Below are 25,293 nucleotides of genomic sequence, written 5' to 3' on the forward strand. Positions count from 1 at the left end.
TTGCAAATTTAACCTCATCTCATCTGCATGCATTATACATATTGAATAAACGGCCTTCGGCGGAGGGAAGTCTCCCTTTGAAATGGTCCCACATGCAGGGGGCTGCACGCAGGTGACGCCAGCGTGACGGCCCATGAGGGGATTGCTGTCGGTCCTGCTCCTGGACCGGATCACTACTGGCGTGTCCCAGCTAACTTTTCTGTGCTAGCTTATTGCCGCGTCACAGAGAGAACCTCAGGAGAATATGCTGCTTCCACCGGTCGATTGCAATCCTGCTAACAACGGCCTCCAATGTGTCGCCTGCGAAACAGCAGCCCATCTATACTCTGTAATTGAAAAAGCACTTGAGGCAACATTTTTAAACCCACCGCCTTTTAATGCTGCTGCATTAAATGTCTCTCATTAAGGGCGTCTTTATTCTGCTGGCGGAATACGACAGCTCTCCTGTTATTGTTGAAGCTCGAATTAAGTTTCTACATAAACATCAGAAAACATGAAAAACTACTTTTCTTCTTTGGGAGGAAAAGAAAAAAGGCGATTTCCGCCACCACTTTCTGCCTGAATTTGCTTGACAAAAGCCCTTTAGTTCCCAGCGCTCTTTATTTTTAAATGTTCTGGAACAGAACCGATTGATGACAGATGCAAATGTTATAAAGCTTCCACCCTAAAACTGTAAACCTAGACTTGAGAAGGTTTAACCTGCCCCCCCCACCCCCGTCTGATCATGCAGCAGTACCTTATTCACACCCCTCACCTGAGCAGGTTGGGGGCTGCCTCCCCCCCCCCCCCCGTCTCTGTGTTCAGAGCCTTTAAGTGAGTTTTGAAAGCAAAGATTCTGCCAACTATGTTAAAGTTCTGTGAGCGCTCAAGGAGTCGCCCCCAACTCTCTCACGCAGAACCCCCCCGAGGATGAGCGCTCGTGCTTGCTTCAGCACTGGTCAGAGGGAAAAGGTCTCGGCACCCTGGGCCCACAGGGACTCGGGACCAGTGTACTGGCCCGCCCCACAGGTCCAGCTGGAACGGGGACGGGACGCTTGCTCAGGAAGGGTTCCTGTTCTTTCGTGGCCTTCATCACATGACAAGACCTTCCACAGACATCCCATAAACACAGTCATCTCCATAATTACTCCTCGTGAGTTACTGATCACAGTGCAGAAACTTGTTGCACTTTGATCCTAAATGTCGACGCTGTTTCGACAGCTTTTTTCCACCAGCTTGTGTTTTTATTTTCCTCCCTTTCCTGAATAAGCCGACAGTTTTATTCCCCCCCCCCCCCGTGAACACATTGGCCCTGAGTTGGTATCCCTGGTAAAGCCGAGGCGAGGCGGTCCACTGCTGCGTCGGGGGGCGCCCCCGGCCCGGCCGCGGCTCCCACTGTTGACTTTAGCCCCGCGCCGCCCCCCCCCCCCCCCCCCCCCGTGTTTGCCGAGGCTTTCATTGCGGCTCCGTTCAAACAAGTGGCAGCAACTGATAAAACACATGTTCTCAGTGAGCCGCAGCGGCGCACGTGCACAGCGACCCTCGTGCACTTGCCCTGGACTATCGATAGCCTGCAGTCACTTAGATACCGATAAGATGAGCCTTTATTGATCCCACGGCGGGGACGTTTGCAGCGACCGAGGGGTCAAAGATGGCGTCCCACGATCAGGACGCGCGACTGCCGTGTGTTTGGGTTCCGAGCAGGGCTGCAGGGGAACGGCGGAGGCTGTTTTTTCATCGTTAAATATGGGTGTGAGCAGAGGAACGGGCGACCTGAGGACTGAGGACTCCTGCGTGCGTTCTGCCTCGTCTCCTCGCGCTGACGCGTCTTGTATGTTTTGGCCTGCGTGGGTGGGAATTGTTGGGCCGAGATGGGAATTATCCAGCATTCCTGACAGAAATCCCTCTTTTCTCTTCGTTTAGCCACGAGCAGGCCGACTCCCGACCAGCGCTAATTACTGATCAGCCGTGGTCACGGGTTGATAATTAAGAGAGCGATGCATCAACAAATGGACAGATCTGTAGTTGTTTTCATGACGATTCAAAAAAAAAAAGAGCCAGAAAATGAGACGGTATTTCGTGTTTTTATCTAAACTTACTGTTGGGTTCCTCGGGCGTCTGGTGAAAAGGTGAAATTACGCAAAGCCAACAACATTTCCTTTTTTTCCCACATTTTCCAAACATGTCATCTTCTTTTTGCAGTTCCAGTGTTACTCAACACCGGCCAACCCAGCAGAACCCATCAGAACCCAGCAATTTTCACATCATCATTCCGGTTTTGAGTTAAAATGGAGACAGATTCATTTCCTCCACAAACACAACTGGTGTTATTCTTGGTTTGTGTCGAAACGACTGCGAGATTAATGGTTTTAATATCCTTCTTTGGCATTCATCCCAGTTTTTTCATTCTATTACTGTTTGTCTTTAAATGTCATCGCCAATTCTGGACCAGCAGAGTTCTCCTTAAAGTTCTGAAGGTTATTTCCATCCTTCTGTCTCCACCCCTGAAGCCGTGCAGAAGCAACACAACAGTGTTCACATTAACAACAACAGGGTGTCAACGCTGTGTGTCCACATCACACACATCCACTCCCTCTTCCTACAGTCATGTCCGGGTGGTGACCGAGCCCACTTTTCCATACGGCATGTTTTATTGGCGTGGGGCTCTTATCCACGTATAGGAATGTGGTTCCGGACTCTGGCAGCTGGAGGGGCTCCCCGGGGAGCTGCGTTCTCCTGGCTGTTTATCGGGCCAATGTTGCCAATAAAAACCTGTTTTGTGGCGTTTACAATATAGCTTATTGTATTTTGGGATGCGAAAGGCATTAACCTTAATCCAGGACGGAAGCAGAGAAAGTGGGAACCTCGGCGACGCTGCAGGAGGCTCCCAGCGCTGCACATGTGCCAGGAAAAGAGTTCCTCCGCTGGTCAGAGGTCTCCATTTTTCTGTCGTTGTCAGATTCTAACTGAAGAGACGTTCCCGTGATTAAAGGATTGTTTGTTGGTGACCCAAATCCTTCAGCATCTCCTGAATCTGTCTGATTGGCTGTGGCCCCTCAGTGGAACCTGGGCCCCCTCCCTCCTTCACCCTGGGGTGACCGGTGGTGGGGGTTGGTACTACCGTTAACTACAGCACTACTGTCTGTCAGCTTTTGTTCCTTTCTAATCAACTTGTTAAGTTCAAACTTCCCCTTTGGTGTCAATAGTCATTAGCATCATCCTGGTTTCGGTCTTCGAGGCGCCGTGAATCTTAATCGACAGGCTTCAACATGTTTCTACCAAGACCTTGAAACCCTTTTTTTTCTGAAGCTGTTGCCGGCTGTCTGACTGAGAGGTTCTGAAGTCCAGCTCGCATCTGGACCGGAACACTGCAACACTCAGCAGCATGAGCGAGGGTGAAGTATCGGCAGAGCTAATAAAACAGGCTGTTCTGAGCTCCTGCCAAAGTGTTGCCAAGTCTTGGCTGGGCATAAAGCTAGTTTATTAGACAATCTCAATAAAAGTGCCACTTTTATTTGTTTTATTTTCATTATTATTACGTTTTAAAAACTGGGTCTTGTTACAAAATGGGCAGTAAGAGGTAGGGGCGGGGTTCACGGCTGCCTGTTCATCAGAATACTGTAAATAATGGAGTTCATCAAGGATAATGAACGCACACTTGGTTACACAAAAATTAATTTCTGCTTGAGTGCAAAAACCCAAATTGGATATTTTTCTTTTCCTTCTTGGGGTTAAACTGCTAATTTATCAAGGTCCCATACAGTGAGTGAAATGTGATTTTTAACCTCAAATTGATTTTCTATTAGATGTTGATGTTCGGCCAAACTATGTTGCCAATAAATTAACTTTAGAATACAATTTTTCCTTTTTTTTTTTTACATCTTCTGCTGTTTTCTGCTTACATCCCAGCAGGCAGCATGTGGAAATTAGCGTAGGAGACGGAGATTTTCCCGTGGCAGTTAATGCGCTGCTGCAGGTGTCTCTTTGGCTGCCTTAACGTGATTGGCTGTGCCGGAGTAATTACTCATTTAGGTAAAGAGAAGGCAAACAAACAGAAGAATAGCCGAGCTGATCAGATGCCGGCTCCCTCCAGCTGCCTCCAGCTCTAATCTGCTCCTCCGACCCATTGATTCCATGCGAGCGATTGAATTTCAATGCATCTCTGATGAGTTGGGGAGGGAGGGGAGGAACCCCCCCCCACCTACCTGAGCACTCAGACGGATTGGCAAGCAGATGCTGGGTCAGAGTGACAAGCGATAAGTGCCTGGCGGAGCTTTAAGGGAAATCTTTATGCATTTGTTGCTCTATGTTGACCTGCTGTCACTGCCTAGTTTTCATATGGCCCCTCTCCTTTGACACCGTGTCCCCCCGCGCCCTGCAGACTGTAGCCCCCCCCTTGCCGATCTGACGATCACCGGTGACCTTTCAAATCAAGCGCGCCGCTCATTTGACGAGGCGCTGCCTGGCTAAAAGAGGGGGGCGCTCATCTGTTACTGCATCAGCTGACCCTGCCGACGGCGTCTTTTCCCTCCTCTCCTTGGAGACGGCGTTTACGGAGCTTCACTGATGGGACGTGGTGCCTGCGTCGCTCCTCTATGGGATATACAAAATATTCCGTGTTTTTTCCCCTCTGTTTCCTCGGGAGCTTACTTAGTCACAGGTTTCTCTGTGATGTCATCGCGGCAGCAGGAGACGCAGCACACACACAGACCTTTAAGATGTTTAGCCCGTCATTTGGCCTGTTGTGCGTAGTAACGTGAAGCCAGCTTAATTGGAGTCCAGGGGAGAATCTCTGGGAGCCCTCTCCATGTACTGCCTCCCAATTGTCTGTGGGTCAGAGGGCAGCGCGGAGATTTGCATGAAGATCTATTCCGCGCTGCGTGCTTAAGCCGGCTGCTCCATTTAGAGCTGCAGCAGAAGCCGTTGGAATGCAGAGCGATATCTCTGGCTTCCCTACAGGAAATGGCATCACCACCCTCATTTCTTCATCCTTCCCCCAGTCTCACTGTATGTATATTTCATCTGTTTAGATTGGGAGCGCATTGGTTGGGGGCTGCCTCCCTGTTGGCGATTCCCTGTCTCAACATCCTGAATTGATGGCGATGGGTAAATTGATAACGTGGGTGCGGTGGCAGTGCATTAGTGATGGCTTGTGATCATACGGCGGAGCTGTGGATCGGGGGAGCTAAGCCTGTTGTCTCCGAGGACAAAGCCAGCCAAGCAGCCATAGGTCACTATTCTAACTCCTTTCTCTTCAGCTCACACAGTTGAATTTCCCAGATTTGAGGGTCTAATCCCTCTTTTCCCTCTGTAGATTTTGCTCGGTCAGCCGTCAGCCCCCCCCCACACTTCCTGTGGATACTCGGGCTCCCGTTGCATCATTAGCTGAGGCTCAGTCCACCATCTTTAGCCCTCTATGAGGTCCCTGTTGCTCTTTTGAGGAAACACTCACTGTTTCCAATAGCAGAAAAGTCTTTGGCAATTGGACTGTAAAACTAATACCAGCATCTTAAGCTGTTTTTAATCCTCTTGAGCAAAGACCCAGAAAACATGGTGATGAGCCAGCCCGTGCATGAGTCCCTCACAATCGCCTACGTCCAGTCCTGGAGTGGTATTATTTAAAGGATTTAGAAAATATATATATTATTTCCTTTTCTTTAGGAATGTTGGCCTGATTTTAACATCTAGTGTCGTGTTGCAGAACATTTAGCAGCATTTTAGGTGTGCTGGTCCTTTGCTGTTCTGCCCTGGGGGCGGGATTGTGTGGGGGGTGCTGGGCCTTCAGGTCTGTTCTCTCTGGTGGGGGTCACTGGGTGTTGTGTCTTTCTGGGCCGCTTGTGGCTCACTGCCTGGATCAGTGTAGTTTAGGTGTGTCGGACACATTACACACACACACACACACACGTACATTCTCTTGAACATAACACACACTGTATCCATAGCGACACATGCACATTACACACAAGGAAACTTAGAGACAAACTTTGGCTGCTACATCACACTTATGAAAGGTTCACTGAGGTGGTTAGGAGGTGGAGTTTGATGATTGGGGCTGTTTCACAGCTGCTTCCAGGTTCAGTGTTGCCATTTTTGGCTTCTTTCTGTTCATCCTTTTCCATTTTTGCTCTTTACGGCTTGTTTGCGAGCTGTTATCTGGCCATCTTGTTGCTGTCTCGCTGTGACTGTTAGTTTATGGGGTTTTTTTATGCAGTCTGGTCCAACATTTATATTTCTACAATAAATTCTTAATATTCACCACGAACCCCTCCTGGCAAAGCAAACCTGTCCTACACAAAAAGGCTGAAGAGGCCAAGGCAAGAGGGAAAAGGAAAAGCCTCCATTTGAGCTCCAGTAAAGCAGGAGGGACTGTTTGTGTGAGGAAACAACCTCTTCAAGCATGTTGCATTACGGCCCTTCCACTCCACAACAGGGTTTGTAAACAGGGATGAACCTGCTAATAGACGTGATTGAGTCCATTCCCACCACCTTGATGTATAAGTAGTTGTGCTCCTGGTGCATCTCTTCAGACTTCATCGGGTTCTTGATGTCAGAAACCACAGTGGGAATGTCGGAACGCCCCGGAGGCAGCTTGGGAGCTAGCGGCAGCCTTGCATTTTGTACTCGATTTTCCAGATTCTCCACCTCAGCATGCAAACTCAATGGCTGCAAGGGGGCAAAGGTCCTCAGTGGAGGAAGTCTTGGGCTGAGACGGTTGCGTGATGTGTCAACACGGTCACACATCGGGACGTAGAGGTCGCTCCACCCACACACCCGGCTCTACTGCAGGGTCGTCACCGCGGCGTGGATGTTTGGCCGGGGTGGGAGGGGCCATACTGCACCACGTCACAATGTAAAGAAACGCCCGACAGTCCAAGAACCTTAATGCTCTGGAAATGAGACGCATTTTTCTGGGTTCATTACATCTTGTAGAGCGGGCGAGTTGTCCTACAGTTCAGCCACGATCTGCATGTTTAGTTTCTCACATCTCATTAATCGTGATTAATGTCAGTTTTATTACTGGGCTGCAGGAACGTTCAGTCAAGGCTCGTGGGGACGTGTTTGCTCACTGCAACCGTCAGCGTTTAGGGACAGCGTTTACCTGATATCCTGTTACAATGTCTACAACTTTCACTTCCTTTCACATATGAAGCAGAGGAACTGCAGCAGGAAGTCAAACACAAGAGCTGAGTTTGTTTAGAGACCAGGAGGACAGAGACTCGGCTTTCATTAATGACTTTTAATCATTATAATGGGATGCAAACAGACGTAGATAAGAACATTCGTGTCAGTAGAGTTGGAGCACTTCACTAGCACAAGGTGTTACGGTGGAACATTTTATACATATGAAGGTAACATAACGTGTCATCGGCGAGCAAAATGTAAAACCATCAACTTTTATTGGCGAAAGGAGAAATTTAAACCTAAAGAAAGATGAATCCCAGTTTGACTTTTCTTCCCTAAACTCAAATCTTGCAACTGAACACAAAAAGAAGCCTCATTTAGTCTTAAATAAATGTTATAGTTACCCAGATTATTTCACTTAGACAGAGGCTTTGTTTTAAATTGCTTATGTTAATGTAGGTCTTCAGCATATAGAGTAAGACCCACCTGCAGCATTTCAGAGCTTTGATGAATAATGCATCTAGTGCCATTTGCAGTCTGTTCAAATTCAACCAAAACAGCCTAAAAATGCAAAAATGTGTCATTTTCCCCTTTGTTTGAATGAATCTGATTTAAACTGCTGCATATCAGCAACGAAACAAACAGTTGTCATCATTCGTGCTAATAGGATGTGAATAAGTAAATATCCTCACACCTGGTATTTTAATTGACCCTTTTCTTATTCCCCCAGTTAGGAAACTGCTATTTTATTGAAATGGTTAAAGGAGAGGCAACATGGGCAGTGCTACAGATGAGTCTGCTCCTGACCCAGATCGCTGATAGCCACAGTTTCCAGGTGCACCTGTCGCCATCCCGATCCAGCAGGAAGTACGGACGTATATGAGCCCAGTATTTCCTGTCTTTTAAGAGAATGTTCTCTAATTTTAGCCTTGCTGCGCGTTAAACTGACGACCAGCGGGTCACATCATCACTAATCTGGGCTGCTGTAGAGCTGCTGCGTATGCACACGTACCAGCTGCCCTCCCCTCTTTCTGATGACTTGGTCGCCATGGTGAATCATGTGATCACCGCCTGTTGGACGCTCCTCAGGCTCCCACGCCACACCGCCATAGCACATAATGACTATTCTGCATGTTCAACTTTATTTTTTTTGTTATTATCTTTGTAAGTGAAACTGCACGGTTGGGAAAAGGCTCATTCAGGGACCCGAAGGTGGACGCTGAAATCCATTAATCACAATACAGCTGCTCCGTTTGGAAATGGTACAAAACCAGTTACCGACGGTTCCCTCGTTATCTCCGTGACGTCTGCCTCGGCCGGGAGGGTCAAGGGTCGTCGTCGTGAGCACGGGAGGGCGACTTTGAAATGCTTGTTTGCATCCACATGTCTTGGCTTTGTCCCGTCATTGAAGTCAAAAGTGACGGTGAAGCGGGCAGGAGGAGGCAGTGAGGTCATCGCGGGCAGGCGGCAGCGCACTTCCTGTTGGCCACCGAGCGATGGATTTATCTGATGGGATCTGCTGGGCCGAACATCCTTCCGCTGCCTTCCTAAATAAATAACTGTCATTTTTCCTGACTGGGCCTCCTCTCCTCCGACTGGACAGTCCATTTCCTGGCTCCCTGCGCTGCCTTTCCTGTTCCTTGAGTCAGAACGAGCATCGTTCCGTCGGACCGTCTGTGCGCAGCGGCGAGGACGGCTGCAGCCTCTGCTTCCGAAAGGAAGTGAAAGGAAATCAATCATTCCGCTATAGGCTTTCCTGTGCATTTTCTAGTATGCATTAAAGTTTAGAACCTATGTCACTGTAACATTTTTACAATCCCAGTCTATCATTTTCTTGAGAAAATCAATGCACGCGCAGCAGGCTCTGTTATTACCTCCGACGTCCTCCAGAAGACTGTAATCACCCAACTCAATCATCCCTTTTCTGAGCTTCAGACAATAAAACTTTTCCATTTTTTAGTTCGTTTAATAACAGCAGTTAGATTGATTCTTTAAAGATATTGATGTTGTGTTCCTTTGCACCAAGAGTTCAGCCTGAAGCGTAACACACGTTTCCAAATGCACCAAAAAAAGTGGGCTTGAGAATATGAAAATAATGGTTTGCTTCCCCAGAAGGGAGCGATGCATGTGTGGGCTGATGGGAGCGTTGCTGCGGGCGGCCAGATGGGGAGGGTTATGTCTGCTGTTAGTGGGCGCCGTGGCACGAGGCCCGCGCACGAGGCCCGTGCACGAGGCCCGTGCACGATGCCCGTGCACGAGGCCCGTGCACGATGCCCGTGCACGAGGCCCGTGCGCAGCCTAAACAGATGCTGCTCTTTAAACGAGATTTCTGACATTAGCCGCGCTTAGCGCACTCCTGCGAGGGCTCTCGTTACAGCTGTTCTGAGGCCATTTCTTCTCTTAATTGGGATGGAGCGATCATAGAATACATTAGGCAGGCGGGAGACACTGCAGGCCGGTGGGCCCCCGCGGCGGGACCCCTCCCCTTCGCTTGTCCTTTGACTGTTGGCTCAAATGTTCGTTTCACACATCCGAACACCGAGCAGTGTTAGCGTGTGTGGTCGTGTGTTGATTAAGGCACCACTCAAGTGTAATGAACAGTTTAAAATGAGGTAGAAGGAGGTTTTTTAAAATTAGATTCCTTTTGATTTATTCTGCTTATTTTTTGTTTTACGACTTCATATTCGTGTGTGTGTGTGTGTGTGTGTGTGTGTGTGTGTGTGTGTGTGTGTGTGTGTGTGTGTGTGTGTGTGAAGGTTAACATTGGGTATATGCCAACGGGCTCATACATGTCTATTATATAAAGTGTTACATCAGGCTTGGGGGGGGACTTCTGCTCTATGTTTTTGCCTTAATTTATTCACTTCAATCAACCCGTCGGTGATCTCAAATGGGGCTTCCCTGCTTAAATGTGTATTCCAAATTAGTAAAGAGGTTTTTTCCCTCCCAAAGCTGGTGGGTCTGTCTAGACTGGGGGGCTGTAACCCAAACCTGCTGCTCAGCCAGCTCTGACATTTCATAGATTTGGAGGAGACAATCCCTGTAGTTATGTGTGAGCCAAATATTCCCCGGAGACGTCGGCAGAGATTACATATCTGCAACCGGAGTGCTGGGAGGGATCGACGTACGGCTGTTAACTCAATTCCAGCTTGATTAGGCCAAATTGAAGGATGAATGCTCCCTCTCTTTGAGCAGCGAGGGGGAGGAAAGCAAAGAGGGGTATTGACAGAATATCGGCCCCCTGAGCGGACCACAGGGCTGGGGGGGCCAGAGGGCCGGGCTCTGTGACCAGAACCGATGATGTTTGGAAGGTGAAGCGCCTGTTGTTGGACGGCACACCTTCTCTCTACCCATAAAAAGGAATTTATTACAGTCTTAAAGGTTTAAAGCCCGGCGCTTTATCGCGCTGGATCCTTTTCCTGCGAGCAGCGCGGCGGATCTGCTTCTGCGGTCCTGCTGCATCCTGCATCAGATCTCATTAAAGATGGAAGTGAAGATTAAAGGCGCTGCAGCACCGGGCAGGAGGCATCCGTTTCCGCTCCCTGACTCATACTTAAGATTGAACAGGCTGTTCCTGCTGTGGCGAAAATAAAATCACCTTTCTCTGGCGCTCCATCGAAGGGGGCGAGCGACGCCAGTCTCAGAAGGTTCGGATGACCCGCTGGGTCGGGTCGTTGTGTGCGTCGTGATGCCTCTTGGTGGTGCTTGATTCAGATGTTTGGACCCATAATCCTTCCAGCGCTCCCTGCTCATCGCTCTATTGTCTTGTTCCTACGTGACGCGTGTGTACACGTTTATGCCCAAGCTGCTGTAAAATGAGAGCAAATGAAACCCCTCGAATGCGCTCGTCACTGAAACTTTTCCAGAGGCGTGAGCGCGGCCGGCGCGACACTGATGGACGACACTTCAGCCCCAGTCGATCCACCTGCGCAGCTGCTCTTTCGATTTAGCTCGCTCATCAGTCTGACCCTCCCAGCTAAATTGCATTTTAATCATGTGTCCTTTAAGCCATCTGGGGGCCTCAGTTTTCTTTCTACTCCACAAAGCAATCAGGATTTCTGCCGGAGACACGTAGTCAGGAGCCCTCAGCCCGGCGACCGGCCCGCCTGGTGGTCGAGGTAACCTTGAACTCCGCGTAGATGTTTGCATCTAGCAGGGGTCACCGAGACATTTTCTCCATCCTTCAGCCTTCCCATAAATGGCCCCTTTAACCAATGCTTCACAGTTAGATTGCATTTGTCAAACTCTCGGCTGACTCCTGATATCTTTTCCACAATTCGTCACGCTTGCCATTTGTCTTATGAGCGGGCGGAGCCGCACAATGTGGAGCGAGCGGTGCGGCGCAGTTGTGTGCTGAGGCTGGGGGCCTGTCCCTGCTCATACCCCCTGATTGCTCTGTGACAGCAAAGACTAGCTGAGGTTAATTCTGGGAAAAGGATATATCACAGCGCTGTGGCACCCAATGCATTTCAAATGATGTGTCCTTGGGATGCAAGGTTACTGCTGAGTCTTTCTCCTCCAGCTCCAAACCGCCCGTGTAACTATATTACTCAATGTGCCTGACAAGAGAAGGTCTTGTTGACTTTTGCACACAATGCTAACAGCTTCTTTTGGTCACACTGGGAAGCAGGGATATTTACTGGGGCTGAAATTACGAACACAATTGCAAATAGGTTTATGATTCCAGCATTATTATTATGTTTAGACCTATTTTTCCAAGGGGTTTTGGCCTGTAGTTCTTAAAAAGAACCACTTGACCCAGCAGCAACGCTGGTTTATGATGCTAACCTTTTAACTAACCTTTACACTAAATAAGTTCCTGAAGAAGCTGTATGAGAAGGAGGTAACACGTGTTAGAGCCCTAGATGTTTGTTCCACCACCAAATTAAAAAAGAAAACCTCTTTATAATGTTGAACCGTCCCGTCCTCATCCTGTGTTCTGTTTTGAGCCTTTTGTGAGGACTCGAGTATGTTTTCGAGACGATTTCGGTTCATTTGCTGTGGACTTTTCACGCTGATATTCACGTGTGCAAGCCTCAACGGCTTCATTTTCCTCTGCGTGAGTGGACGCCATAGAAACGTGCTTCTCCGTATCCGACAGGCCTCTCGCACAAACATGCTACCATGAAAAAGCCCAAAAAGCTGTTGACTCGGACGTGTCATAGCGACCCTGCTCTCTGTTGACTGGCCCGCCCCCTGCTGTGACCTCTGTAACACAGGAACACAAAAGCTCACAGCTTCATGCTAAACGTCTCCTCCTGGCTGGAACCCGCGCCGCTGGATCACCCTCCAGCATTGATGGGAACCGCCGGGTCGGTGTCGCGTCAGAAGCCGCTGTGTAAACCGTGGGCGTTAAGACGGCCACGGGCGATGTGAGTCGGGGTTGGGCGCCGAGCTGACGAGCTGGGAGGCGTTCCAATTATCTGACGCAATTAAGCAAGTCTGCAAAGTTCAGCGAGAGGACGGCGGCATCATTTAGAGAGATGTAGCCATTGTCAATCTTTTCTCCACCCTAAGTGTCCCCTTGGTAACGATTCCCCGCTCTGTGTGCAACACGTCTGTCAAGTATTTATTGGCTGTGCTGGTGATGATGGTTCTGGTCTCGTGCGTACAGTGTGCACGAGGAACACGGCGTGCCGACCGGGGATGGTGATGGGCCGCGTCACGCCTGGTTTCTCAGCGCGTGACCGCTTCTCCAAATGGATGGTTTTAGCCATCCGGGCAAATGTGGGTATAAAGACTTCAGACTATTTCCCAACTAATATATCTGATGCGTTTGGGCTTCTATTGAGCGTGAAAATATCCTCTGTTTAATTGCCATTAAAGGGTGGTTCCAGTCTGACTGCAGACTCGACGGTGAAGCTAAACGGGCTTTTCAAACGGGGCGTTTCCAGAGGTTCACCGCTGCACGCTGGGCGTCGACACGCCGGTTTATTTTGCTGAGTCATTCTCACGTCAGTGCGTCGACTCATCGCCAAGCCAGGGTGACGCTCCGCTTGTCTGATTAATGCCTAATTCTGCAGCATCAGCACTTGTTTTGCTGTTTCAGGACCCCTCGGAAACCCCGGGAATATGCGTCAGAAGCAGGTTGGCTTTTGTTTCTGCCGTAACAAAAGGATGCAGATACCAGCGAGCAGGAAAGCGTCCGCTGGGATCCTGCGTGAATGTGCTCGTGGAAGGAACAGATGCTTATTTGAAGACGCGCAGACGTGAACGTGATATCCTGAGGTGTTACAAAAGGAGTTCAGAACAATAGGAAGAGGCTCTTTCTTCAGATGTGGAGCCTTTCAGCGTTACCTGTGACATATTAAATATTGTTGAATATGTTTTGTGTTTGTTTTTGCTGTAAAAACGTCAGCAGAGATTAGAGACCCCATCTCAGCCTGGCTGCAGCTTGTGTTGCGCCAGCAAAGCGAGGTGACTTTGTCTTTGAGGTGCAAATCGCTTTTATTTCCATTACAAAGGATGCTGCATTACCAAATGTCCCCGATTTTAATGAAGCACTGACACTTGTTTTTACATCCGTATCCAGCGTTCAGGAGTGCACGAGTGCAGCTGTTGGACCAACAACCCCACAGACTCCTCTCTTTACCTTATGAATCGACAACTTTGGGGTTAAACCTCCTCAGAGGTCAACTCGGGGTTAGACGTCATGCCTGCATGGGACCGAGTCACCACTTCCTGATTCTGGAATATTGTTGGTCATTGAACTGAGCAGCACAGCTCAGCTCAATCAATCTGTCTTAGATATAATGGGGTGGATTCTTTTTACAATTAGAATCTCACATCCTATTTCTGTGGGAAAATGGGATCTTTTAGTGCCAGCCACAGTGGTCGCACGCTGTGTTCTGTCACCAAAACCGCTGCTGTTAGCTCTCAGCCTGATGTTCATCCTCAAAGATAAAGTGCATGTGGCAGAGAAGGAGAAGAGGGTTGACCCTGCATGGAAGGACAGCAGCCTCCGACCCTGCTTGCATGTCCAATCTGTGCACACTCTCCCCAGTGGTGAAGAAACTCGGGCTGTTTCTGAGAACTCGCCTGACTGCAGACAGTAAATGATGCATCTCCAGCCGTCTGGACGACATCACTTCCTTTCCCCTTCCACAGCTGTGATGTGCTAACAGCAGCAGCCGCTCTTCTCCGTCTCGGACGTCCTTAAAAGTGTCAGTGTTCCCCCGTCCAGAATAGTCGTCCCAGTCCAACAGTCACCTCCGCGTCCACCGTGACCTCCACTGCTCGTTGATCCGATGTTTCCGGGTTCCCGGGGCGACATCAACTTCTGAAGCCTCGGCTAACTTCACACATCACTGCTAACACTTACACCACTGTGATCAAATTGACACCTTTGGGAATAAATCCTCTTAAGTGCCGGTTAAATGCATTTTACTAAGGAAGTAAGAGAAGTTAAAATACAGTTAGTGCTAAAAAAGACAATGCACTCTCCTTAATGCAATGCTCTGCACTTACAGAGGCCAGTGTGTGTGCAGCACTACCAAGGGAGAAGGTCCAGCCTCGGCTTCCACCGCGGAATTTTCTGCATAGAGAAAGAAATGAGATGATGGACGTCAAATGAGAACTCGCCCTTCAGTAGCCGAGGATGTCCAATTTAATGCCGGGATGGTTCCTCCATTTGGCGAAAGCCCCGCCCTGTTATTTTGGTCATCGTGAGGGGAGCTGTGGCAGGTATCTGCCCCCGGGGTAGCGCACTGTAATAAACCTGAGCGCACCATCGTGCTTGGGGAGGACGGAGGTGGCGATTGGCCGAGAAGAGTTGGCTGGATGCTCAATATTGGGTTGCTGCGATGTTCCCAGAGGAAGTTTAATCGCTCCGTTACCTCTCCGTTCCCATCCTAAGGGAGGGGCGTCCTCAGTGGGGCCACCAGAGCGGCTCTCAACTTCTCAGAACAATAGTTGGGGAACGCATCAGCAGATGAAAGTTGTTTTCTGTTCTTGAATCCGGTGGCATTGACACGGACTTCAGAAGAAATCCAAAGTTAGCAGCTTCATTTCGTTGTGATTTCAGGGCTGGGGCTTGAACAGATGCAGGTGGATGTATATTTATGAGCCGATGTGTATTTCTGGGAGACGCAGTCTTGGGGAAGGTGACCTTGTTAGATAAAAGCAGGGCTCCGAAGCCAAATGATGAAAGAGAATGGGATCATCCTGGGCTCATTAATGTGGATTTGAAGGTCAGGTAATTATAACAATAGACGTGCGGGCTGGCTTTGGCATCTGGTATTGTGGCTTTGTTATGACGGTGACGAACCTGCGTAGAAACGGGATTAATCACGGAGACGCTGGCGTGTTGTCACCATGACACATTCAAAGATCACATCGCTGCTGCTGTGCTTCCAAAGCGAAGCATCAGCCCGCAGAGGTGGCCCACACCTGCTGGGTGCGAGCCGAGGGGTCCGAGGAGCTGCCGGGGGCCCGTCTGAATATTTCAGTCGGTAAAATGTGTCCTCCTTAAGAAGTGTAAAAGTAATGGAGGTTATTGATACAAGAAAGGCTTTTATCTGGCATGTAGCATCCAGCCGTAGCAAATGAAGCACAACCAAACCAGTTACCTGACGAATGGATGCGCCCGAGCTTCACGCTGTGTCTGTGTTCCTCTGAACAAGCGTCGTGCTTGTTCACTCCCACAACCATCTCAGCGTCACCACTCCCCCGTATCAAGCCCGTTTAATTGTTCCACCTACAGCCCGTTTGTAGGGATCCTCTGGGACCAGTGGAGGCAATAAAGCCCAAAGACTCCGGTGTTATCGCGCACGTGTGTGCTGGCGTGCATTTCCGCTGTGCCATTATGGCGGCTTGTTGGGGTTTATTTTTTATTCGTGCACACTTTGGCAGCCCGTGAAAGCGGAAACGAAGCACTTTCATTAAACTTTGGAACGGCCTCCATCAAATGTCGAGCAGGAGAAACGAGCAGAGGTGGAGCTCAATATAAAAGCCCAGCGTGGAAACTTCCACTCAAATATTTATTCATAGCTTCGCAGGCCTGTTTATGTGTATTTGTGGATGTAGTTGGGGGGTGCAGGCCGCTAACAGGCAGCGCTGGACTGGAACAGAGTCTGACACGTGCACATGGCGATGTGTGCTGAAGGCCTCAGATCTCCTCCAGATATCCACCGGAGGCTCTCGTTAGCTGGGTGCCACGCAAACAATGTGGAGCCAATCTAATTTCCAGTGAAAGTGGAAGAAAAGAGGAAATGATGTGGCTGGATGAAGAGCTCTATTGGCCTGCTCGGAGATTTTATCTGGAACGGTCTGGACACGGAATTGAATTTGTTGAGTCAGAATTTGCCTCACGTGGACGAGCACGAGTGGTTTTAGAGGCGTCGTGGAGCGCGTCTGCCGAGGAGCATGAATGGATGGAGTGAATGAAGGGGCGGGATGGGCCCCTCACACGCCCCCCCAGGAGGCTGCTTCTCCTCTTCGTCCTCTTCTCGTCATCAGCCCCCCCTGTGTTGGACCCCCCCCCCATTGTGATGGATGCACCACTGTAGCATCAGCATCAGAGCACTGACCCAAGACTCGTTGCCATGGAGACCTCTGACCCTCTGGTGTGTGTCCAGTGTGGGTGTGAGATGATGGGACTCCTGACCAGTTTGTCAGAACACTTGACTAGTTGTGGGGGGGTGGGGGGGGCTCGTCTGCCGACCTTGGCCTTCTATCAACGAGCATAACTCTTATGGATATTACCACTGATGTCCACCCTCCCTCAGTACCGGGTTCTGCTGCCCCGTTACACTTTATGTTGTGCTGCTGTTAATCTCTTCAGAACGTTTTGCTACATAAATGAAGAATATTACTTTATGTTTTGCAGTCGTTGCAAAAGTGCCAGACTTATGTGAGTATTTACAACACCACCAACCTTTCTATGATATCTGCGCTTTCCCTCTGCTCCTCGAGCACTAGCAAAGTACGCTATTGACCTCCAAGCGTAGCGAGCAGCGTCCGAGTTGCTACCAGGGATACGGCGAGTGTGTGTTCGATGGAGCATATCAAAGAGTTCATTTAAGGAGACAGAGACCAGAAGGTAGGCAGTGGATCTGTTTACTTCCTGGAGGGTTTGTGGTCATGCACCAACACTTTCCATTTAACTGCATGATCTAGGGCTGTCCTGAGGACGCGCCCCACACACACACACACACACACACACACACACACACACACACAGCCAGGCGCATGCCTCGCTGCCCCTGCTCACACCAAGGACACACCAGCAGGTTCTGCTCTGTGGCGAGGCTGAAACAGGAGGCCGGCCTCTCCCTTTTCTGCTGGGTGTGTTTGTCTGTACTTGCTGCTCGATGCGGTGCCACAGGCCATAAACTCGCCTGTCACCCTGCGGCGGGGCTTAGCAACGATCCCTCGCTGGGAAAATGCAGACCGTGGGCACCGCCGCATTGACTGACAGATAAATGAAGTTGCTGCCGGGGTTCGGAGTTCAAAGTGCAGACACGAAGTGGGTCGCTCCCGCGGTGACGATTGGGGCTGGTGTTTGACGGGCCGGCATTTCTTAATGACCTTAACGACCTGCTCAGCGGTGTGAGGAGGCTCCGGTTGGGCTTCCCAGGTGGACGAATCGCTACAATCTACCAAAGTTAACAGCAGCCACTTTTGTGGAGGTTCCAGATGAGATTCTGTCCTAATAAAAACCCATTTGAATCACAGCAGAGTGTCGTTTTGTCAGCATCGTCGAGGGCGTTGTGAGATGGTGACACATCAGAAACCTGCACACGTAAACCTGAAACCTCGTGTTGGAAATGGAGGAGCTACAAGTAGAACAGAGTTCCACATTTGTTAGCAGCCTGGTTCCCTTCAGCCTCTTCTGAAAGAAAACTCTGGAAATAAGGTGAAGGTGCTATTTCGAGAAGCAACAGCGAGCAGATGTCGGCACACCCAGGGTCACGGAGGGGGGCCCGTGGATCCGGACACTACAGGGGACATTGGAGTCAAAAAACCCTTTGAAAGAGAGCTCCTCCCAGACGGCTGATAATTCGAATTGTTGGCTCTCCAACTGTTTTCCTGAAGGCAGCAATGTGTTGATCTGCCACGAGATACCCAGACTGGGCCCAGGGCAGGCACAGCCAGCAAGAGGAGCTGGTCTATAATTAATACACACTCTGAAATATGCATTATGGATTCTGCATCGCCATATATGGATTTCTGCTTGATTTTTCCTCTAAGGAATGGAATCACTTCTGCTCCTAAAGAACGGAGCATGTCATCTCAGGAGGAAGAGCGTAGGGCCATTCCCTGCATGTTGGCCTCTCTCGGAGCTGTTTAGATTCGTCTCAAGCTTGAAAACGAGCGGTTAAAGCCCCCCATCCATTTTAGGGAGGCATTTCCTCCGCTGATGTATGTGACTGTGGCTCATTAGCTCTGTAGTTTGCAAATATCAGGTTTCGCCCAGGCAGCAAAGTGCCAGCACGTATTTTTATGACCGAAAGAGGAGGAATGACGCTGCATAAAGTTGAATATTTCACCCGTGTTTGCCTCCATCGAACACGCCGCGAGATATGACGGCCTTCAGAAGCTCCGTCTCTCCCCCTTGTCTATTACCACAATCACGCCAAGTGACAGGAAATGGCTGAAGCCCCCCCCAAACAGTCACAAAGGACAGTCAAACTGATTAGCCACCACATCTCCAATCGCTGATTAGGTGTGGAGTAGATGAAGACCCCCCCCACAGGTATGCATTTCCATAATGTCAGGTAATTAAATCCCGGTGTTTTAATAGCTCGGGAATAGGCAAACTTCCCAGGAGACCAGACAATGAAGATAGACTTCGCTGCAAACCAGCTCACATTAGCCGGCGTTTAACTGGCCCCAACGACCTTCCCTCGGATGGTGATTGGCTAAACAAGCAGCGTCACACAGATACTCATGTATACACACACACACACCACACACACACACACACACACACACACACACACACACACACACACACACACACACAGCCAGGCGCATGCCTCGCTGCCCCTGCTCACACCAAGGACACACCAGCAGGTTCTGCTCTGTGGCGAGGCTGAAACAGGAGGCCGGCCTCTCCCTTTTCTGCTGGGTGTGTTTGTCTGTACTTGCTGCTCGATGCGGTGCCACAGGCCATAAACTCGCCTGTCACCCTGCGGCGGAGCTTAGCAACCATCCCTCGCTGGGAAAATGCAGACCGTGGGCACCGCCGCATTGACTGACAGATAAATGAAGTTGCTGCCGGGGTTCGGAGTTCAAAGTGCAGACACGAAGTGGGTCGCTCCCGCGGTGACGATTGGGGCTGGTGTTTGACGGGCCGGCATTTCTTAATGACCTTAACGACCTGCTCAGCGGTGTGAGGAGGCTCCGGTTGGGCTTCCCAGGTGGACGAATCGCTACAATCTACCAAAGTTAACAGCAGCCACTTTTGTGGAGGTTCCAGATGAGATTCTGTCCTAATAAAAACCCATTTGAATCACAGCAGAGTGTCGTTTTGTCAGAGCATCGGCGAGGGCGTTGTGAGACATCAGAAACCTGCACACGTAAACCTGAAACCTCACGTTGGAAATGGAGGAGCTACAAGTAGAACAGAGTTCCACATTTGTTAGCAGCCTGGTTCCCTTCAGCCTCTTCTGAAAGAAAACTCTGGAAATAAGGTGAAGGTGCTATTTCGAGAAGCAACAGCGAGCAGATGTCGGCACACCCAGGGTCACGGAGGGGGGCCCGTGGATCCGGACACTACAGGGGACATTGGAGTCAAAAAACCCTTTGAAAGAGAGCTCCTCCCAGACGGCTGATAATTCGAATTGTTGGCTCTCCAACTGTTTTCCTGAAGGCAGCAATGTGTTGATCTGCCACGAGATACCCAGACTGGGCCCAGGGCAGGCACAGCCAGCAAGAGGAGCTGGTCTATAATTAATACACACTCTGAAATATGCATTATGGATTCTGCATCGCCATATATGGATTTCTGCTTGATTTTTCCTCTAAGGAATGGAATCACTTCTGCTCCTAAAGAACGGAGCATGTCATCTCAGGAGGAAGAGCGTAGGGCCATTCCCTGCATGTTGGCCTCTCTCGGAGCTGTTTAGATTCGTCTCAAGCTTGAAAACGAGCGGTTAAAGCCCCCCATCCATTTTAGGGAGGCATTTCCTCCGCTGATGTATGTGACTGTGGCTCATTAGCTCTGTAGTTTGCAAATATCAGGTTTCGCCCAGGCAGCAAAGTGCCAGCACGTATTTTTATGACCGAAAGAGGAGGAATGACGCTGCATAAAGTTGAATATTTCACCCGTGTTTGCCTCCATCGAACACGCCGCGAGATATGACGGCCTTCAGAAGCTCCGTCTCTCCCCCTTGTCTATTACCACAATCACGCCAAGTGACAGGAAATGGCTGAAGCCCCCCCCAAACAGTCACAAAGGACAGTCAAACTGATTAGCCACCACATCTCCAATCGCTGATTAGGTGTGGAGTAGATGAAGACCCCCCCCACAGGTATGCATTTCCATAATGTCAGGTAATTAAATCCCGGTGTTTTAATAGCTCGGGAATAGGCAAACTTCCCAGGAGACCAGACAATGAAGATAGACTTCGCTGCAAACCAGCTCACATTAGCCGGCGTTTAACTGGCCCCAACGACCTTCCCTCGGATGGTGATTGGCTAAACAAGCAGCGTCACACAGATACTCATGTATACGCACACACACACACACACACACACACACACACACACACACACACACACACACTTGGACACTCTCAAAGCTCTTTGATGAAATTCTGCAGCGAGCGGACTTTTTTGTCCAGAACGTTCCCTCTCCTTTGTGCCGCTCCGCTGGCAACAATGCGCCGCCATAATGGTGCTAGCGAACGCTGTGGACGGTGGGACAAGTCCAGCGGTCCCCTGGTGCGTTCAGTCAGTCCAGACACACATCAGCCGCGGGGCTGCGCAGCTCCCTCGCTAATGCCACACATTCATTATCTGTTGCATGTGCACCAAAAGCTTTTCAAGAAATAATAAGCTTTTAATGGGGCAGTGTCGACGGCTAATGATAGCGCTGCTGTAGCTGGAGCTGCGAATCATTAAAGGCATGTGTCAGAAAATGATCTCCTCCGCTGCCCGCCGCGTGAACTACACTTCAAATACCAGCTACCTACTTTCAGTAACGCCCGAATTAACAGATGTGCTTTAAATCCTCTTTAATCTTTTCTTCTGTGGTGTTTGGAAGCAGCTGTTCCTCGCTGAAGGAGCAAAAGCGATGGAAAAAAGAAGAAAAAGGGCCTTTTTTTTGTTTTTAATAATTCACCCCCGTGTTGCTAACTTTCCTGCCTCACCGTGTGGAGCAGCAGCAGTCGATGAATATTAGAATCCCCGTCTGAATATGAGGGTTAATGATTGATGATGACGGAGGCGCGTGTTCCTCAGCTGATCATGGATACGTAGGTTCTCCGAGCTCCACTGGGCCTCCACTGGTCCCTGTCTCGTCCCCGTCCCCTCCCAGTACCCTCACGCCTCACGGAATCCTGCCTTTTCCTCTCCCGGGTCCACGCTGCTCCTGATGGCTTCATGACGTGGCTGCCACCGAACATTTGCTGCGTCAGCGCAAATTCCGGGGCTGACGGCGTCCGTCGGAGTGTTTCAGGATTATTTCTGTAGCTGCTTATTGTTCACCTGCATCTCAGTGACATTAATTAACAGCCGCCCGTGTGAATTTTCCCGTGAAGGTTTTCATGAAACGCTCCGCTGTCGGTTGTTGTTTGCCTTTTTTTAAAACGAATCTTTGCAGTCATCACTCTGCAATTTACTGCGCAAATATTGCTGTCAACGTTTGCTGCTTCTTTTGAATTTTAATGGCAGATTTCTCTTTCTTTTTCAGCAAACTCCAGCCTTCTGGGAGGAGGAGGAGGTGAGTGATCACCTTTTGTTCCTCACAACGCCGTCTCTGCCTGAGTTATCAAAGCAATTAGCATTGCAGTTGTTGCAGCCCCATATTGGCACATCTGTATTCCTCTGTGGCGTTCTTATGGTTTATGGCAGAGTTTAGTGTCTATTTTGCTCCAAGTATCTGTGCAGAATGTGCCTGAATGTGAGACCAACACATTAGAGCCTAGCGCAGGGCTCTGAGCACCGCGGCGCACTGAGACGGTCATTACTGTAGCGGCCTGCCGGAGAACATTATCATCAAAGCCACGGCGGAAGTCTGAGGCAGCCAAGCATGGCCTGGGAATAATAGGCTGGGAACTCCCGTGGAATACTGCTGCCCAATCCCACTGTTCCTCTCCCAAATTTGGCTTTTACTGTGACATGATTGAAATAATCATTCCTGGTCTGGGTCACATGAGGCTTACCCCCCCCCCCCCCCAACCCCCCCCGCCCGTTACTGTAGACGCGGGCCGCCGATTCTTAGTCAAAACGGGAATTTGTCATGATCTGTTTGGTTCCCATGACAATGGAAGAAAGGTCACCGATTCACTCTTCTGTGTGTATCCATCTGTGCTGCTTGTCGCTTTGAGTGCGTCAGCGTCATCTGACAGCAGGCTGATCCCAGGTCTGAGATCCAGTGGAACAAAAAGGGATCATTTGTCCAACATGCTGTTATCAGCCGTTAGATGATCGTTATGACATGGACAAGCTGTCTTCGGATGCTTAAAGGTTTATTTGTAATCAGTCGGCTTCAAACACCTTGGAGGAGCCGTGCTAGGTCACCGGTACGAGGTGTGCGTAAAGGAGCGCCGCGGCTCCGGCATGCTAACTACCCGCGAGATGGGGCCTCCCTTCAGGAGAGGAGCTTCTTTCAGGCGTAATCACGCCGTCTGAAGAGGCTGGAACTAGCCGGTAGTTGTGCAGCTCTTGGACATCCTCATCAGTATGAGCCATGAGAGGCCTCACGACCATCGTGTGATTGAGATCAGAGGTTAGCGATATAACCAAGCCAGGCTCTGTAACGCCGCGCCGCCGCCGTGATTGGCACCTGTCTGCGCCGCCGCCGCCTCTCAGTCTTCATTTGCCGCTCGCGGAGTAACAATAGAAGCAATTTTCTTGGCTATTATGTTTTCATCATTGTGTTATGGACAATCACCCCCTCGCCTCGTTGATCGATCAAGGCTCTCCTTCAGCTAATAACGGGCTTCGGAGGACTTCAAAGCCGCGGCGGCAGAAATGAAGTGGAATGTTTCGGCCGTCGCCGCGGCAGCGCGTGACCGGTTTTTGTCAATGGATGTCAGACTTCTCATAAACACCCCCCCCCCCGTGTCTGGTGACGGTGACACGCAGCTGCGCTAATAACTGCAGATGAAGTCGAATGCAGCCGCCAGCTCGTTTCCAAGCTAACCGCTAGCTGGTGTTCCAGCCGCTAGCTGAGACGCTGCAGTTTCCTGGAGCAAAAGCAGCAACGTGTGAAACGCCAGCTGTGACATTTGCCCTCTTAATAAGAACCCGAGTCTGTCTTGGCTTTATTAATTATTGTAAATACTCCAGGAGCTTGTTTCTCGCTATTGTGGCCTCGGTTAGAAGCGGATTAATGCCCGGCAGAGATTCCAATTATCCACCACAAAAACAGATTTTTCCCCCTTTCTGAGGCAAAACTCCACCTTTGTCTTTTATCTGCACAAGGCCATAAGTGTTTTTTATCTGGCAGCGTCTTTATCAGGAGACGGCGGCTGCTAAACCTGCACGGGTCAGTCGCTCCTTACTCCGACGCTGCCTTTGCCTCTATCACTTGGCGTGTGAAGACCTCCTGCCTGAGTGGCGGCGGGGATCGATGAGAGGAGGGGATGTGCTCTCCTATAGGGTCGGCCTTATCTCCCAGCTGTCTTCTCAGGACTGTGCAGACTAGCAGATTCGCAACAGGATGATCCATCATGTTGGCCTCACACACCTGAGCCGTGTTCAGCTCTCAAAGTTCTAGAGGTGATCCTCCCGCCGGTAAAGGAAAACTCTTTGCTTTATCAATGAAAATAGAGCCCACCGCCAACAAACTTTTCTAGGTTTGTGCCAGGGTTTAGTTCCCTGTGCCCTTAAAGTGGAAGATAATGAAATCTAGTGATCTGGTTTCACTTAAATTGACCTTTTTTTTGTTTTTCTTATCATTCATGTAGAATTAAAAGGAGATCATTGAAAATAACGGCCTAGCAAAAAAAAACGTCCTTGTAATCTGTCCACGAATGCCAACATTTTCCTGGTTAGCTGAGAGTTAAAACAAGATGAAATTTATATCGACAACATCCACACCGAGAGTATGCTGCCACGCCAGAGCGACTGGGGGCGGTTTGGTTCTGTAATCTAAGGACAAACATGTTTTACTATAGCGTCAGTGTTCTGCTATGATTAGAACACTTAGGAAAACGCTCGATTAAATTCCTGGAATTCACTGATGGGAATTCTCTCTGGGTCTTCAGTCTTTAGTAATAAGCACACAATGGGGTTAAGCAAAATAGCCCCGGCATCACCGTAGACGCGCTGCTCTCGGTGGGATTGCAAACATACATGAAGGGAAGCGGCAGCGATGTCTGATAATGGCCCACTAAATGAGGCCCGCGTGAATGGAGGCTAATTATGGAAGGCAGCAGGTTGCTCGTGTCACCGCGTGCTTGCACGCCGTCTCCACAGACCAGACCTGACGTCAACATCACGTCGTCTAACTCTCCCTCCGACGACCCACAGCTGTCTCCTCCTCATGTGGCCGCAAAGCCAGCTCGGCTTCAAAGAGGAGCTCCACGTTGCTTTGATGTCTCCATCGGTGTTAGCTCATTAGCATTCTGACCCGGGCGGTTGCTCATTTAGCACCAGGGTTTCACCAGGCCACCCATAAAAGCCGTTCCTCTCAGGTCTCGGCTTCTTTCTCTGCTCCAGTCAAGCAGCGGGCCACATGTACGCTTGTTTGGAACATCCCAACCGGGGCTAATTTGGCCACGGGCTGCTAACGCTCACTGAACTCACCAGGCTTTGTCACTGCTTGCATAACCGAGACCGGAGTGCTCCGCGCCCCCAGCTCTCCTCCCTCACAGCTTTCCAAAACTGGTGATGTGAGTCACGGCAACTAGCGCCAGAGTCTAATATGCGGGATTAATTATGCTTGCTGCGACTGCGACAGGCCGCCGCGGCGCTCATGCGGTTATTTGCCCCCCGCTTCAGCTGGAGATGTCATAAAACTCACGGCGACATGACATGTCAGGACTAAAAATTACACACCGAGTTAAAGAAGAAATGTAA

General features: G+C 49.9%; 1 protein-coding gene across 7 annotated transcripts in view; it reads left to right on the plus strand.

Annotated features, from left to right (window-relative positions):
- macrod2 (mono-ADP ribosylhydrolase 2) overlaps positions 1–25,293 on the plus strand; it is a 284,197-nt gene that overhangs the window by 59,389 nt on the left and 199,515 nt on the right. For 6 of the 7 annotated variants that reach the window (XM_057048325.1, XM_057048329.1, XM_057048326.1 and 3 more), the window contains exon 4: positions 21,959–21,988. The exons of the other annotated variant lie outside the window; for it this stretch is intronic. In XM_057048325.1, the coding sequence (XP_056904305.1) occupies positions 21,959–21,988 (30 nt within the window). The remainder of the gene's footprint in view (positions 1–21,958; positions 21,989–25,293) is intronic. 7 annotated transcript variants of the gene reach the window in all.

The sequence above is a fragment of the Takifugu flavidus genome, chromosome 11 (genome assembly GCF_003711565.1).
Source record: "Takifugu flavidus isolate HTHZ2018 chromosome 11, ASM371156v2, whole genome shotgun sequence".
In the NCBI taxonomy this organism is placed as follows: Eukaryota; Metazoa; Chordata; class Actinopteri; order Tetraodontiformes; family Tetraodontidae; genus Takifugu; species Takifugu flavidus.